Source organism: Taudactylus pleione, unplaced genomic scaffold (genome assembly GCF_031769625.1).
Source record: "Taudactylus pleione unplaced genomic scaffold, aTauple2 ptg000043l, whole genome shotgun sequence".
NCBI lineage: Eukaryota > Metazoa > Chordata > Amphibia > Anura > Myobatrachidae > Taudactylus > Taudactylus pleione.
In genome coordinates this window covers 11,637,211-11,654,829 of record NW_028284445.1, presented here as the reverse complement: position 1 = coordinate 11,654,829, position 17,619 = coordinate 11,637,211, and the positions used below count along the sequence as shown (strand labels likewise).

Genomic DNA, 17,619 nt, shown 5'->3' with positions numbered 1-17,619 from the left:
GTTGATTAACAGTTTTTAATTACATTATTATGTCATTATAAGAATATAGTGTACAATAAATCTCTACACGGCGCTTCAATTCAGATTCCTCCTGGAATCGGATCAGCGCGACAATTAGCCGCGAGGTAAAGTCCCGCGGCTATTTGAATATGCCCCTAAGGGTCGAATTCAATTTGGCTGCGAAAAGTCTGAATCGGCGATAATTTATTTTAATTTTCGCATGTTTCAATTATCCCCGTATTCAATTACAAAGACTTTGTGCCGGTGCGAAAAGTCTTTCTAAAAAAATGGGGATAACTTTTCACCATGTTTTACACAGCAAATAGAAAGTGCAGAATTGGGCTTTAGGGGTGCAGGCTTAAAAAAAATAGCCTGTACCCCTGGGAATGACCAATAAAAAAGATCTGTGTTAAAAAAAAAAATTGTTTAATTTTGGGGTGTAAAAAAAAAAAAAATAGGGAACAGTTCAAAAAATAGCAAGTTTGATTCCAGAGGGTTTCCATTAAATGCGGCAGGTGTTTTCTTCATTGTAGGAGTAGCGGCAGGTGCATTTTTGCAGAATTTTTAAATACTTTAGGGACTTAAAAATATGCTTACCCCCATTTTCATGTACCCCAAATTTGATAGGAAGTTATTTTTACAAAAAAAATGTAAGTGCTATTCTTCATCATTTCTTCATAGCCGCAAATTAGAAACCCCAACTTCCTTCAGCAAGTAAAAATGGGGGTAAGTATAGTGATCCCCCATATCTAGACAGCTATAGGAGGGTCCCTGGTATATTTCCCAAAAATTCACGGTTTTTGGTGATACTTACCTTTCCGCCGGCTCCCATTTTCGTTGATTTCTAATTGAATACGGGGATAAGCGGGCAAACCTCCGATATGGAGCGAAGAGTCCAGCACGGACTTTTCGCTCACATATTGAATACCCCCCTATGTGTTTTAACACATTCCCATTATTGCTTAGGCTATGGGGCATATTCATTTCCCCCTCCTCTGGGACATAGACTATTCACTTTGGCGACCTGGGTGGTGAGCAGTGTATATCCTGGAGGGGGTGAGAAGGTAGTCCATGACCCGGCCGGGGGGAGGTCCTGTTGCAGCACCCCCTGTGCCAGCTTCTCTGCATGCCTATGGTTACACAAGGACTACCTTGGTTGTCTCAGTCCCTCCACAACAGGGACACATCTGATACATCATTAACACAGAGCACGAGTCAAAATCTTGTTACTGGGTGACTCTCATGGACATCACTTTACTGAGGTAGAGATTTAGAGGATCCCCCACTGCTCCAGTGTGGACTTCAGGCTAGCACAAGAGAAACTTAAGGGTGAATGAGACTGATACATGAAACAATGATCTATATATCTACTGTATATGTGGGATGTCACAGTATATTTATTACTTATCCCCCAAATAACTTATCCCTCACAGAAGGGTGCACAGCAACTGTTGCATCAAGGGGGACATACGCTTAAATACTCCATAAAACCATACTTACAGGTCACTCCCCACTGTGAGGTGATTAGGGACACCATACATACATGTATCAGTGATTACTCTTTGCACCATGCCTTTTCCTATCTTCAGGTTGATACCATTTACAGTATATCACCAATAAATGACACATTCATTTTACATTGGTGCACCTATCCTTACTTCAGTGACCAGCACTTACACACCTTCACTATATTGTTACCGCCATATTCACAAGGCTTCAGTGAGCCCTTCCCGCAATTTTCTGTTACTAATCCATTCAATAGCTACAGTATGGATTTTCAGGCCCATAGAATGTCTAAGAGGTTTTTATACTAATAATCGCAGTGCTGTTGTGATTATGTACCTAACTCGCCATGGATATTTTAATTTTTAATAAAATATATCCCCGCTACGGGGAACACTGGTTGCGGTAACCGCTCTCCCTGCAAGTCATATCCCTGGCATTTAGAAGTCTTTCACAGAAGTTATAGACTTCCCCGGGGGAAGCTGACACCACGTATGCGCACAGCGTCAGCTTCCGGAATTAGTCAGGGACTGCCGGGGAGAGATCGAAAGATTTCTCTCTTGCACCGAGAGCCCCCATAGGCTTACAGAAGTTTACACCATCTGAAGATGGTGTAAACTACCGCTGCTAAACTCCGATAAGCTTCACTTTTTAGAGTTTAGTACATAGGGGTCAGATCATAGCGCCCATTCATAATAATGGAGACTGATCTGCAGCGCTAATTAGCACTTTGCCGGAGATTTCTGTGAAATTTGCTGCATTGTGCCATTAGTACATAGGATTGATACTAATTTTATGTAAAAACCGGCTTGATACATAGATACATTAAACACTAGTGCTGAGTAGGGGGAATACACCTGACAACAATTTACATGACTGGTACATCCAATATCACATAAATACATAGTTACAGTGAGTAATTATTTAGGGAAGACATAGGGGAGAGGGCCCTGCTCACACAATCTTACAAACTAAAGGGGAAATGGGTGGATACATAAAGGAGAAACGGTAAGAGACGAGTCAGCCTAAGGAGGAGGGGTGGGAAGCTAAAATTAGGTTTTTTATTAAATGGTATATTTACAAATAAAAGTGCAAAAAGACAATAACATCATGAACATCCAGATGAGAATAAACAAACATTAGAGTGTCGAGTATACATCTGAAGTATATAATAGTAATAATATTGAAAACAGTATCGCAAGCAGAAGTAAACAAACATGTACAACTAAAGCTGCATACACACACAAGATTTTTTAAACGATATCGTTTAACGATAATCGTTTGTAAAAATCGTTCACTTTCTGAGTCAAACGATGAACGATTTTCGTTCATGCCCGTTCACGTTTGTAGTTCAGTCAGACTCGTCAACTCAACGATTTTCAGTAAGGGAATATGCAAAAATCGTTTGTAGTTCTAAAAAATCGTTCATTACATTTAAATGAATATAGTAAATGAACAACTAAAGTAAATGATTTTAGTTAATTTTTTCAAGGGAGAAAATCATTTACTAAAATCGTTCATTAACTAAATCGTTGTGTGTGTATGCAGCTATAGAAATATAATGCAAATAACCGAGGAGAGCACATGCGCAGGCACATACTTTTCACTATTTTTTTCGAAAAAAAAAAAAACAGTATGTGAAGTGGATTTGCCGAGACAGAGCTTTATTACAAACTCTGGGCCTGATTCAGACCCGCTCGCGAGCGCTGATCGCTCGCAAGCGGGTCGATGTTGCCCAAGTGCGCATGCGCACGATGGATGCGGCTCCGTCATGCGCGAGACCCGAATAACGACGGCCATGCCGTCGTTATGGGTCTCGCACCAAAGGGGGCGTGCTGTCGATGGTGATTGACAGCACGACCCCTTTGGTGGGTGTGCTGGGGGCGTGGCTGCCCAGACGGAGGCGTTCATGGGAACGCCTACCATCTGGGGCCGGCCCCACTGACATCACTAGTGATGTCAGTGAGAGTGCTTTTGGTCACCCACAGCTATGCGAGTGGCCAGGAGGCAACTCCAAAAAGAGGGACGGCCCTGATTCAGAGCAAGCGCTGTCAGAGAGTCCGGCTCTGAATCAGGGCCACTGTCCCTGCATGAGATTTTTGATAGATCTTTGTGATGTATTCAAATATTGCATTACGATATTGGACGGATTTATCACAGCCAATCCGTATGCGAGATGCGGACTGTGATAAAAATGCCCCTTATGGTGTGTACACACGGGACAATTAAAATGCTCGATATAACGATATCGTTTCCCCCCCCCCCCAAAAAAAGTAGCAAAATGCCATTCTTCACCACTTGCTCAAAGATGATGAATAGCTCCTATTGAGACCAATTAGGGACAATGCCTGCAAGGTGTACGTTGGAGCTATCATTGCCAGGAGCGCTTGCATGGATGAAAGGGCTGGCTGGGACCTGTAGTTCCATGGTTGAAAGTAGCGTCGGGGGACGCGCTATTAGTGGGTAGCGTGTAGGGTATGTATACATTTTTGTATTGTCTAAAAGTAACGTGTCGATCTATCAACCGTCGCCCTAGTTGGCGTTGATCTTTTATGTTGATCTATTTGATTTCGATCTGTTATGTCTATTTGTGTGGTGTCGATCTATTATTTGTCTAGCCATTTGGTTTCGAACTTGGAACATTGTCTATTAGTTGTCGATCTACGTTGTGTCGCCATTATATACCTTTCGATCTTACATATTCGATATATTACATATCGATCGAATGTCCCGTTCGACTAGATTACTATTGTTACGGTTGATCTATACTTTATCTAAATTACATATTGAACTAACGTGGTCGACCATTTAATGGTCGAACAAGTTGCGTCCGATCTAATAATCCACAGCCCCACTTCCACTAATGGATGGCAAGTGGACAACAGTTACTCCGAGGGGCTTTGTATGGAAGTTGGTTCTTGTGAATTTTGTTCATTAACTTTTTTCTTTCTCCAATAAACTGGGAATGTTAGTGCCCTTCACCTATATCCAGGGGCTTCCTCTCCTTCATTCCAGCTCCATTTTTATAAATTCCAAACTTGAGGGCTGATGATACCCTTAGAAGTTCTCAGCGATTCTCGTATATTTGCGTAGTGGAAAACGCTTTTGTTATAGTTGCTATACTGTAGCCAGGGCCATAACTAGAGGTGTGCGACCGTGTCACCGCACAGAGCTCTATAGACGGCAGTGTCGCTACCAGATGGCCCTTACTTTCAGGGCATCCTGCCGTGTGTACAGCTGCCATGAGCATCTTGAAGACACTCCAGGCACTGCTGCAATTCCGTGTACTGGCGGCCCCACACCCTATGCGCATAGTCTTCACATCATGCGCAAAGGGTGTTAAGCCCTGTTACGGCCCTGACTGTAGCCCTTAGTTGCCATATTGTACCATTTAATTTTTTATTACTTTTGATGTGACTTTATATATCTGCCATCTGATTATGGTTGTATTTTTCCATAGCTTTGCCCTTCATAGTCTCTTTTCCATTTCTCTGTTTTGTTATACATTGTATGGCTATGTACACTTTGTTTAATAGAAACATTGTTTAGTAAAAAAAAAAAAAAAGCGCCATATAAAACCTATCAGGAGACTGTTTTTGTAAACAACAACAACAAAAAAAAAAAATACACCTTGAGTAAGTGTCAGGGACCAAGGAAATGTAAAGACAGAATATTGGAGAACTTTTATTTATCAAAGTTATTTGAAGGCTCCACGACAGTGACAATACGACCAAGCACACATCTTTCACTTTGCCGCTTTCTCTAAGTTTACAAAAACTAAAGAAAACGCATTTAAACTGATTGCTCTCAGCGCCAACACAAGAACTCCTAATCATTGTTTGAAATAAAACGTTTACAGCAATTAACTGAGAAGCCATTTCATAAGGCCCCATACACGGTGCAATATAGCAGCCGATCCGACGGATTGGTACAATAATCACTGCTTTATCGTACTGTGTGTGGGCATGATATCGGCCAGTGCGCGCTCCCATGGGGTCGTACATCGCAACTCGAGATCTTACTGCATGTTCACTTGACCTGGGGATGCGATGTATGATCCCAAGCAGCGATATGCGGGTGGGGGAGGGGGGGAGCCAACATATCGGGCAGTCGGCCACCCGATCGCTCAGTGTGTGGGGAATCGCCCGAATGTCGGCCATCGGATCGCAAGGTGCATATGGGGGGGGGGGGCCCCTTTAGAGCCTTGCTAGATCTTCTACGTGGCATAGAGGAACAATGAAATAGCAGGTTCCTTTCAAGTTCTTGCAGCACCACTTCTAAAAAAAAGCCCCATGAATGCCATCGTCTCAGTGCAGTGACAGAAGCCCAATATGAAGGTCACAATTCCACAGGAATTTGTTTTGCTTTTCCCCAAGTTAACGAGGCATGTGTTATCTACTCCTGTGCCGTACAATGTACAGTGAAAGAAACAGGGAACAATTAAATATAGAACAATGAATGTTAAAATCTGAAAATGGTGATAATAAATAGTCCCTATTTATAATAGACAGTGTTTGGTCACGTCTTGCAGAAAAATATTAGAACAAACCTGTTAAAAAAAAAAGAAAGAAAAAAAAACAAAACTCATATCTTCATTTACAAGTTGCACATGTAAGAGCAAAGAACTAAAAATAAAATAAAAACCAGGAACAGATTCCAGCGAGTCCCTGTAACAGGAAAATTGGGATCAGGCCTCTCTAATTCAAGTCCATGTCAATGGTCTCCTTCTGGATAGGATGACAGTCTCCGTTCGGCTGGGTGGGTGCAGTTTTATTTTTCTCAGCCTTGATGTTTTCATTATTATGGTTTACGCCATTTACTGGTTCATCAGATTTGGGCGCCTCAACCTTGGGCTTCGGCTGTGTAACTATACGATGGCAGCCACTTTCCAGTGCCTAAATAATCATAAAAAACAGGACTGGTCTTTATTTCCTCACTCAAGCCAGGAGCATTTAATAGACAATTTATGTTATGTGCTGAAAGTGAAGCATTAGGAAAGGCCAGGTCTACATGCGCTGCTCAGCACTCCGCACTGATTGCTTAGGAACAGAAGCTGTAATCAGACCATACTCACATCACCATGTGCTTTGATTTCATGCACATATACAACTGGGTTCTGATCCAGCCGCTGCTTTGCTTGGGCATTCATTGCATTATTCATCCACGCCATGGTTTCTCTGACACAACTCTCCACCTTTTTCATGTTATCGGCACTGATGTGTTGATATGCTTCACTCTAACATAAAAAGTAGTTAAAAAGGAATAAGAAAGTGCAAATCGTGACAAAGAAAATGGGAATTTGTAGACCAATAGATAAATGAATAAAAAAATAAAAAAAAAACCACAACCCTTTTACATTGAAATAGCCTTCATACAATAGATCTAGACAGGTACCTGGCTATTGTATTCATCTACAATCTTAGCGTAGTGCTGCAGGCTCTGGCCAAGTTCCTCAAACATTTTTGGGCGCTCTGCTGCCTCCCTGTAACGTTCATGGACTGGAGTTCCGAGTTTCTATGAGAAGACAAAAACAAATCATCATCATTTATTTATATGGCACCACAAGTGTTCCGCAGCACCTTACAAAGTATATAAACAAGTAGGTGACCAAAGACTTACAGTACAATACAGTACAGGACAAGGACATGGATAATATATATTGCTACATTAGCAACCATAACTCCCACATAAGCAGCAGAACTAAACAACCGAGTGTTATGTGCCCTAGTGGTGAGTAAGAAGTAGATGAAAGTAAAGTAGGGAGACGCACAAGAGGGTAGAGGGCCCTGCTCCTAAGAGCTTACATTCTAAAAGGGAGGGGCAGACAAACAGATGTGACACAGAAGGGTAAACAGGGAGGAAGGAGCATGTTGCAGCAAGGTAGGATGAGAGCTGGAAGGCTTTAATGAAGCAGTGGGTCTTGAGAGCCCGTTTGAAGAATTGTAAAGAGGTGGGAGAGGGAGAGAGTTCCAAAGGTCGGGAGCAGCGCGGGCAAAATCTTGGAGGAGAGAGTGATCAGTTGGCATGAAAGGTGTTAGCTGAACGAAGAGGGCGGACAGGAGAGTGAAGGGAGATTAACATCAGAGATCTAAATGGGAGAAGTTTGGGAGAGGGCTTTGTAAACGAAGGTAAGAATCTTGAATTGGGTTCTGAAAGGGAAATAAGAGGAGGACTAACCTAAAAAAACTCTCCACAAAGCAGCTAAAACCATTCTAAAATGTGTTCACAATGTAAGACGATCCATTAGGTCATTTTTGAACAAGGGATGCCCAAAACAGGAGACAGGAGAGAATAGATGATTCTGTCAGATTCTAATGAAATCTGGATTTAATGATTTTTGTTCTGGATTGCTAGCAAATCAATTATATGATTATATCAGTGTTATATACTATGTATAAAAACTGAAGAAGGGATCTACACTGCTAGCTAGCTTATTTTTTTTTTCATTCAATGTATGAGTAGCTAAATATAACATTTGACCCACTTGCTGACTATGTCCTGCCGAGTTGTATACAAGATTCCCATGAATTGGGGGATGGAGGCTTTTAGAAAATCCATCAGTAACTCTGTATACTCTGCTCCACGTCAGACTATTTAATGCTTTTGACTGATGTGACCCTCTATACAAATTTATTCACAAATGTCTTTTCTTACAAAAACAGCAAAACAATGGACTCAAATATGGCAACATCTTATGCCAATATTGTTATGGTGGAGTATGAAACAAAACACATTAGTGGACATGAGCAAATTGCGGGTTATATATATGTACGCGACAGAGTATTTATTCGTTGTATTGCCTGAAAGGTAATTGAATTAATCAATTACAGGTTGAGTCTCCCATATTCAAATATTCCGAAATACGGAATAATTTTGGCATGACTGAGCTAATGAAACCTCTGATTCATGATGGTTCAATGTACAAACTTTGTCTAAGGCACAAATTATTAAAATATTGGATAAAATTACCTTCAGGCTGTGTGTATAAGGTGTATATGAACATAAATGAATTTAATTTCTGTACACAAACTTTTTTTGAGCCACAAAATTATTGAATATAGTGTATAAAATGACCTGCAGGCTGTGTGTATAAAGTGTATATTCCACAAATGCATTGTGTGTGTATATTTGGGTCCCATTCCCTAGATATTTCATTATGGTATGCAAATATACCAAAAATACGGAATATTCTGTTATCCAAAATACCCCTGGTCCCAAGCATTTTGGATATTGGAGACTCAACCTGGATCGGAATTCAGTTCCGGGTAAAATTCGATTCAGATAATCATTTAGGGGTATAAGAATCAGCTTTCTTGATGTCCCTCTCGATCTGGCACAGACATACATAGCTAAATCTTTTCTAAACCTTTGGATAAAAATGCCCTACTGCACACTAGCTTCCATCCGCTCGTGTTGAGCGAGAAACGCTCAGTGCGGTGGAGTCGTCCGGGACCTGATGCGCCGAGAGTGGCTATTTGGCGTGAGCGAGGCCACAGAGTATGAGGACACATCTGTACTTCTCGTGATAACACAGAGATCCAATATCACCACAACTTTTAGTGCAGAATCAAACTCCATCATATGACCCATTTTATAACATAGGCACCGGATAGCAACAGTACCAGTGCTGAGCATGAAGGGGAGCGACCAGCCAGGTTCTGCTTATAAATGTGAACCTGATCTTAGTGAATTACCGTGACTGTCTGACACTGGCTGTTACTAGCTGACATGCATCTGGCAAATTCAATTGGTTGAAATCTAATCCAGGAGCCTAGAGATGTCTCAGATGTACTAACTTTCTATTCTACCAAGAAGAACATTTATTCATCCTCTTACTAAAAAGATGTATTTCAAAATACAAACTCAGTTGCAACAGCAAGTATGGCATAGGTTTTGATGTGTCTGATTTAATTTTCATAGGTATGACAATGATGTTAAAAGAAAGATAATCTCAACACAGATCATCCATTAGGAAAACTTCATATTTAAACAATCTTGCAAGGCAATTTGCAACTGCCCACCACCCTGCACTACAGCTCAGAGGGCCCGTCCACCACCCTGCACTACAGCTCAGAGGGCCCGTCCACCACCCTGCACTACAGCTCAGAGGGCCCGTCCACCACCCTGCACTACAGCTCAGAGGGCCCGTCCACCACCCTGCACTACAGCTCAGAGGGCCCGTCCACCACCCTGCACTACAGCTCAGAGGGCCCATCCACCACCCTGCACTACAGCTCAGAGGGCCCGTCCACCACCCTGCACTACAGCTCAGAGGGCCCGTCCACCACCCTGCACTACAGCTCAGAGGGCCCGTCCACCACCCTGCACTACAGCTCAGAGGGCCCGTCCACCACCCTGCACTACAGCTCAGAGGGCCCGTCCACCACCCTGCACTACAGCTCAGAGGGCCCGTCCACCACCCTGCACTACAGCTCAGAGGGCCCGTCCACCACCCTGCACTACAGCTCAGAGGGCCCGTCCACCACCCTGCACTACAGCTCAGAGGGCCCGTCCACCACTCTGCGCTACAGCTCAGAGGGCCCGTCCACCACCCTGCACTACAGCTCAGAGGGCCCGTCCACCACCCTGCACTACAGCTCAAAAGTGCCCATCACTCATCATTACAGCTCAAAATGCCTGCCCACCACTCTGCACCTCAAACTGCACGCCCACCACTCTGCAGCATTGTCTACTTGATGTGTTTAATGAGATGTTATAGTTGTGTTTATTACTGTAACATCCATTTATTATCTTGTGTCACTCACTTTTGAGTTAGAGTAGTATTTGGTACACAACACTGGGCCTGAATCAGTGGTGGAAGCTAACTGAAAGCAATGCCGATGATTGTGCAGCTGAGCGATTAGTTACTGCGCATGTGTTACACTGACTGTATGCATAAAGGCTCTGTTGCCTACGGAGGTGCTGCCATCAGAGCTCACAAGGCAAAAGGAATGGGCGTTCCTGGGCAGTGTCTGGGAGGTGGCCTGAAGGGAGCACAAAAAAAACAAACCTGTCTCATGGGCGTGACATGGGAGTGTTACTGGCTTAACAATACAAGTGTGTACATGAGGATTCAGAAGTTTCCACAGAGGGTGGGGGGACGCTGTAACTATCATTTGCATATTATCACTGCCGCGACTCCGCAGACAAACAAGTGTGAACCACCTCTAGATGTTTGTTACAGTGTTTATATCTCTAACTACTTCATATCTAGTAGGTTATGTACTTTGCTGTTCCGTGGTCTGCTTCTTAATGATTGTTTTATGTGTCCATATATGTTGCCCACTTACTGTGGGATGGTCTCATTGTTCTGCACATAGGGGATAGCGTGATGAAGTCAGCCCTATAATGTAATTGCCGCTGGAGGTTTTGGGTGATGCCACAATCATATACTGCCCCTAGAGAAAACCTCTGGGTAGTGGATGAAGCAGTCGCCGGGTGGATTGGACCTGAGTCTTTTGACTCATCAATAAGCACTGTATGAGTTTATCTGCAAAGCGAGTGTGGAGTCCTCATTACTTTGCTTCAGAAAGGTACGCGCAAATAGTACGTGCGCCAAAAGGTACGTATTCATAGTATGGGCGCAGAAAGGTACGTGTGCATAGTACGGGCGCAGAAAGGGTACGTGTGCATAGTACGGGCGTAGAAAGGTACGCGTGCATAGTACGGGCGCAGAAAGGAACGTGTGCATAGCACGTGCGCCAAAAGGTACGTATTCATAGTACGGGCGCAGAAAGGTACGTGTGCATAGTACGGGCGCAGAAAGGTACGTGTGCATAGATATACAAGATGGATGGAGATTATTAATAAAACTAACCCTCAAAAATATGGTAGTTAAACCAATATCAAAAACACATACACATAGAGGTTGATGTATCAAGCAGTAAAAAGAGTGGAGAAGTGACTCATACTGTAGCAACCAATCAGCTTCTTACCTACCATTTTATAGAATGTACTTGATAAATGCTACCCCGATGCTGATTGGTTGGTATGGACAACATCTCCACTGGTCCACTGCTTGATACATCAACCCCATAATCAACCATTTCAGCTTACGGCTACTAGACACAGACACATACTTTTCTTAACATGGCTTCTGTTTTACACATTAATCAGGCACACAGAGCGTACAACGGTTTAGGACTTCCTACAGAACTTTAATAATTTGTTCTCCATGGTGGATTGCGGCCTTTACCTTCAGCTCCTCCAGCTTCTCTGCATACACCTGCCGCGCCTGATCTTCCCCATCCTCGTATAGCCAGTTTTCTGTTTCCGTTAGGAGCTCTGAAAGCTGACTGAGGTCCTGTGTAAAAGAACAAGAGCTACTTATCCAGAAAGCTAAAATAGAAGTACGGTACCAACACCTGAGTAATGGCTCCTAGCAATATGTGTGCATCACATGGAGGCTATAGAACCATTACAGCATAGAGCAGGACATGACCTCACCTCATCACAGATAAATCCGCTGTAGGGTCCCGAGAGTTTCTCTCTATATTCATACACATATTCCTCTACAGCGTTCTTTGCATCGTTTCTCTCCTTCTCCAGTTTATCCTGGAGAATCATTTTGCCCTACAAATTGGAAAAAAAGTTTAGAAAATACCCAGATTATCTATAGAGTTTTGTCCAAACACTCCGGCCAAGCCAGGTGTTAATGTTACGTGATCATTCACAATTAGATACATATTGTCCCAGCCGCTGCGTCTTTGGTGGTTCCAGCCGCTAGGATTAAAGGGCTATAATAATAAGATATATGCTCCCTTAAATCCTATGGTTGACACCGCTAGAGATGTACTTTATAGCAGCTTGAAAAGAATGAAACACATTGTCTAAGATGATCATCCTATTGGATATGACCAGTGATTTGAGAGCGGTTATTGATGATTCACAGCAACAAACATCCTCTGCATCTATTCTCTAAAGGTCTCTCTTACTCATCACTTGACTTTAAAATCGCAGCTATCACCCTCCCACTCACCTCATTCTCAATGTACATATTGAGCAGATCTTTCCCCAGCTGCCACACAAAGTTGGTCTCAATGGGCAGTTCGATATTCTTCACTTTGATCTTTGGCTTCTTGGCTTCAGGAGGCTTGTCACTTTTCTTTTCAGTTACCTTCATAGGGTGAAAGAAGATCAATCAAATCAATATTATGTACCCGGAGATACTTCACAGCTTATCAAGAGACTTCTGTAACACAGAATTATTTGCAGGCAAAACCAGCTACAAAATATCATAGAAAAGAAGTTTATAGGAGGATTAAACCACTATTAATGTTAGCGTTCTATGAATGGGCCTAAGCAGCCGGTACGGTATTTTGAACTACAACTCTCACCATGCCATCTTAGTATAGACACCGAAGGTTAAGAAGTGATGTATAACAAGAAATAAAAGCATTTCATTGTGCATTCTATGGGATTGATTCTGAGTTGGGAGCAAAGCAAAAACAAGAGATATGATAAGAACTTACCTTTGTTATCTCTGTTTCTACGAAGTCCATAGGGTCCACAGGGTGACCTTGGGGGTATAGCTGGATCCTGGATCCTCGGGCACCACGGAGTTAAAGCTTTTAGCTGCTCCCAGAATGCACTTGGGTCCATCCTCCCCTATACCCCGCCCCCGAGCCACAGGCACCTCAGTTGGTAAGCAGCCCAGGCCGTAGGAGGAGACGAAACAGAGAAGGAAGACTGGAACACACAAGAACCATACTCACAGAAATGGAAGACGGAAAACCGGTGACCAGTCACAGAGCCCATATGAAGCCAGGTGCGTCAGGGAGGGTGCCCTGTGGACCCTATGGACTTCGTAGAAACAGAGATAACAAAGGTAAGTTGTTACCATATCTCTTGTTTTCTACTTCAGGGTCCACAGGGTGACCTTGGGGATGTCCCAAAGCAGTCCAACTAAGGGCGGAGACGCTCCTGTGCTTATAGGAGAATCCGGCGTCCAAAGGATGCATCCTGAGAGGCAAAGGTGTCAAACGCATAGAACCTCAAAAAGGTCTGAATGGAAGACCAGGTGGCCGCCTTACATAGCTGAACAGCAGAGGCGCCACGGCTAGCAGCCCAAGAAGGGCCCACAGACCGAGTGGAATGAGCCTCAACAGAGGCTGGAACAGGTAAACCCTCCTGCATATAAGCCTCAATAATAACAGAATGAAGCCAACGGGCTAGAGTCTGTTTGTTGGCAGGCCAACCCCTCTTGTGAAAACCAAAGAGAATAAACAAAGAATCCGACTTCCTCACAGAACTAGTCCGGTCCACATAAACCTGGAGTGCACGGACAACGTCTAAAGGAAGTCTCCCCAGCTGAAAGATCAGGCAACTGAAAGGCTGGTACAACAATTTCCTGATTAATGTGGAACCTGGAAACCACCTTAGGCAGGAAATCAGGACGAATGCGAAGCACCGCTCTGTCCTGATGAAAAATCAGAAAAGGGGGACGACAAGAAAGCACCCCCAAATCTGAAACCCTCCTGGCAGAAGCAATTGCCAAGAGGAAAACAGTCTTAAAAGTTAGCCACTTGAGCTCCACTGACTCCAAGGGCTCAAAAGGCGGACCCTGTAAGGCCCGAAGAACCACCGCCAAATCCCACGGGGCCACAGGTGGCACAAGGGAGGCTGGATTCTTAAAACACCCTGGAAAAAGGTGTGTACGTCCGGCATAGCAGCAATCCTGCGCTGGAACCACACCGACAGAGCAGACACGTGCACCTACAGTGAGGAAAGACGTAATCCTAAATCCAAACCCGACTGAAGGAAAGCCAGAATACGCGAAACCCGGAACACCTGGGGATCATATTTTCTGGTCTCGCACCACTGAAAGTAAGTGTGCCACACTCTGTGATAGATCCTCGCGGAAGCAGGCTTGCGCACCCTCAGCATGGTGGTAATAACGGAGCTAGAAAAGCCCCGAGACCTCAGGAAGGCTGTCTCAAGAGCCACGCCGTCAAAGATAGTCGACCCAGATCCGGGTGAAGACAGGGCCCCTGAGACAACAGGTCCCGCCGTTGAGGTAGGAGGTACGGAGCGTCGATGGACAGGCTCCGCAGATCGGAGTACCACGGCCTTCTGGGCCACGCTGGGGCCACCAGGATCAGTGTGCCTCCGTCCTGCTTGAACTTGTGCAGGACCCGAGGCAGCAGAGATATCGGAGGGAACAAGTAAGCCAGTTGAAACAGCCATCTCACCGACAGCGCGTCTATCAGACTTGCGCCTGCGTCCCTTGTCCTTGACCCGTACACGGGCAGCTTGTGATTGTGACGGGACGCCATCAGGTCCAGCTCTGGCAGCCCCCACTTGTCCACGAGTAGTTGGAATACCTCTGGATGAAGCGACCATTCCCCGGGATGCACGTCGTAACGGCTGAGGAAGTCTGCCTCCCAATTGAGGACTCCCGGGATGAAGACTGCCGAGAGAGCTGGAAGATAGCGCTCCGCCCAAGCCAGGACGCGGAACACCTCCGACATCGCAGCTCGACTGCGAGTCCCTCCCTGGTGATTGATGTACGCCACCGTGGTGGCGTTGTCTGACTGCACCTGAACGGCCCTTCCGTGAAGAGCGGTGCCGGACGACTGCAGGGCTCTGTATACTGCCCGCAGTTCCAAGATGTTGAGGGGAAGAATCGCTTCCTCCGCCGACCAACGACCCTGAAGTGACAAGGAGCCTGTCACCGCCCCCCAACCCCGGAGACTGGCATCTGTCGTGAGCAGAACCCATTCCGGGATCCAAAAGGGGCGCCCCTCGAGGAGATGAGCAGTCTGCAGCCACCAGGCTAGGGACAGACGCACCTCCGAGGACAACACCAGCATCTGAGAGCGGATCCTGTGTGGCAATCCGTTTCATTCCGAAAGAATCAGCCCCTGCAGGGGCCTGGAATGGAACTGGGCAAACTCCACCATGTCGAATGCCGACACCATGGACCCCAAAACTCTCATTGCTGAGTGCACAGACACTCTGCCACTGCTCAGACATCTGTGAATCCGCAGCTGTAAGGAGGAGACCTTCTCTGGAGTCAGAAAAATCTGTTGCTGACGAGAGTCCAGCAGGGCCCCCAAATGAACCATCCGCTGTGATGGGATGAGGGAGGACTTCTTCCAGTTGATCAACCAGCTGTGCGCCTGTAGACAAGCGACCGTCAGGTGGAGATGCTGGATCAGTACCTCCGGGGAGCTCGCCAGCAAGAGGAGGTCGTCTAGATACGGTAGCAACCGTATCCCCTGGCTCCGAAGGTGAGCCGCCATGACCGCCATCACCTTGGTAAATACCCTTGGTGCCGTGGAGAGGCCAAAGGGTAGAGCCCTGAATTGGTAGAGGTTGTGGAGAATAGCAAACCGCAGAAACCGTTGGTGCGATGTTGCTATAGGCACGTGGAGGTAGGTGTCCTGGATATCCAGGGAGACCATATAATCCCCCGGTTCCATTGCCAGAATGATGGAACGCAAAGTCTCCATCCTGAATTTGGGAACCCTGAGAAACCTGTTCAGGGACTTCAAATTGAGGATGGGGCGATGAGAGCCATTGGGTTTCTGCACCAGAAACAGCGTTGAGTAATACCCCATCCCACATTGAGACTGTTGTACGGGTATAATGACCCCCGCCGTCAGCAAAGCCTCTATATGGCTTCCTGAACCTGCAAGGCCTTGGTTTTGTCCTGAGAAGCACTTGTGCAAAAAAACTGGCGAGGCGGCCTGTGCCGAAAAGAAAGGGCGTACCCCTGGGAGACCACTTCTCGCACCCAGGCATCCGTGGTGGTATTGTGCCAGCACTGGGCGAATTGAAGAAGTCGGCCTCCCACTCTGGGGTCCCCCAGAGGGAGGCCCGTCCAATCACGCAGAAGGCTTATCTTCTAGCTTGGAAGAAGGGCGCCTAGCACTCCAGGCTTGCTTCTTTGGCTTTGAGGCGGTCTTGGGTGCGGACTGCCTCGGGAAGCACTGACCCTTTGCCTTGCCCTGAACCCGAAAGGAACGAAAGGCTGAGCTCCGGACCTTAGCAGGTGTAGCAGCTGAAGGGAGGAAGGCTGACTTGGATTTTGCCAGGGTATCTACTATTTTGTCCAGGTCCGGACCAAATAGTAATTCTCCATTAAAAGGTAAGGCCTCCAAGCCTTTCTTTGAATCCGCGTCTGCTCTCCAAGACCTCAACCACAAGGATCTGCGAGCAGACACTGCTGCCGCCGAAACCCTAGAGGTCAGCAGGCTAGCATCCAAAGATGCTTCTCCAATGTAGGAGGCGGCATCTCTCATCTGTCCCAACAACGCCCTCTGGACATCCGGAGCTTCATCCGTAAACGTGTCCTCCAAGGCGTTGGCCCATCCCTCAATGGCCTTGGCCACCCAGGAGATGGCCATGGACGGCCGGGCTACAGCCCCTGAGAGAGAATAAATAGACTTTAGACAAGTCTCCACCTTCCTGTCCGTAGGATCCTTCAGCGAGGATATAGACGGCAATGGCAAAGTAGCACTCCTGATGAGGCGTGTTACATGGGAATCGACCGCAGGCGGAGTTACCCATTTCTTACAATGCGCTTCCGGAAATGGATAATTGGACGCCAAGCGTTTCTGTGGCAGGAATCGCTTACTGGGCGTCTGCCAGGCCACCGCCATGTGATCAGTCAACTGATCAGACAAGGGGAACGCTGCAGAAGGAACCTTAGCTTTTTTAAAACTAGGATACCTCGACTTGGGAGCGGGTGCCTCATCCTCAATCAGAAGAATGGCCCGCACCGCCCTAACCAGAGCCCGCACATTGATGGAAGACTTAGTGTCTACCTCCTGGACTGAGTCATCCTGCACCTCACCATCATCCGAGGACCCCTCAGAGTCCGAAAAGTGCACAGCCTGCGCCATAACTGTGCGTTTAGACGCCCTGGAGGGCACGTCACTGCGCAACATCGACTGAAAAGCCGAAGATGCTGCCGCCAAATCTTGGACAGTGTGGGAAAGCGCATCCACCCAGGGTGGAGGAGCTGCCCCAGGAGCCTGAAACGGCACCACAGCCTGCTGCGCCACAGGGGTGGACTGTATATACATTAGCAACCCAGCATAGGGACAAACAGGCTGAGACCCCGGGGGAGTCTGCAATAATTGTGGGACACCCGGGGAATGGGGGATGGCA

At 46.0% G+C, this 17,619-nt stretch overlaps 1 protein-coding gene across 1 annotated transcript in view; it reads right to left on the bottom strand.

Annotated features, from left to right (window-relative positions):
- Nucleotides 1–2,579: 2,579 nt before the first annotated feature.
- Nucleotides 2,580–17,619, bottom strand: part of HSPH1 (heat shock protein family H (Hsp110) member 1) — a 44,650-nt gene continuing 29,610 nt past the window's right edge. The window contains exons 13-18 of the mRNA XM_088460255.1: nt 12,482–12,619; nt 11,950–12,075; nt 11,699–11,806; nt 6,898–7,017; nt 6,578–6,739; nt 2,580–6,398 (exon numbers count right to left, since the gene is read on the bottom strand). Coding sequence (XP_088316381.1) covers nt 6,201–6,398; nt 6,578–6,739; nt 6,898–7,017; nt 11,699–11,806; nt 11,950–12,075; nt 12,482–12,619 — 852 coding nt within the window. The 3' untranslated portion in view covers nt 2,580–6,200. The remainder of the gene's footprint in view (nt 6,399–6,577; nt 6,740–6,897; nt 7,018–11,698; nt 11,807–11,949; nt 12,076–12,481; nt 12,620–17,619) is intronic.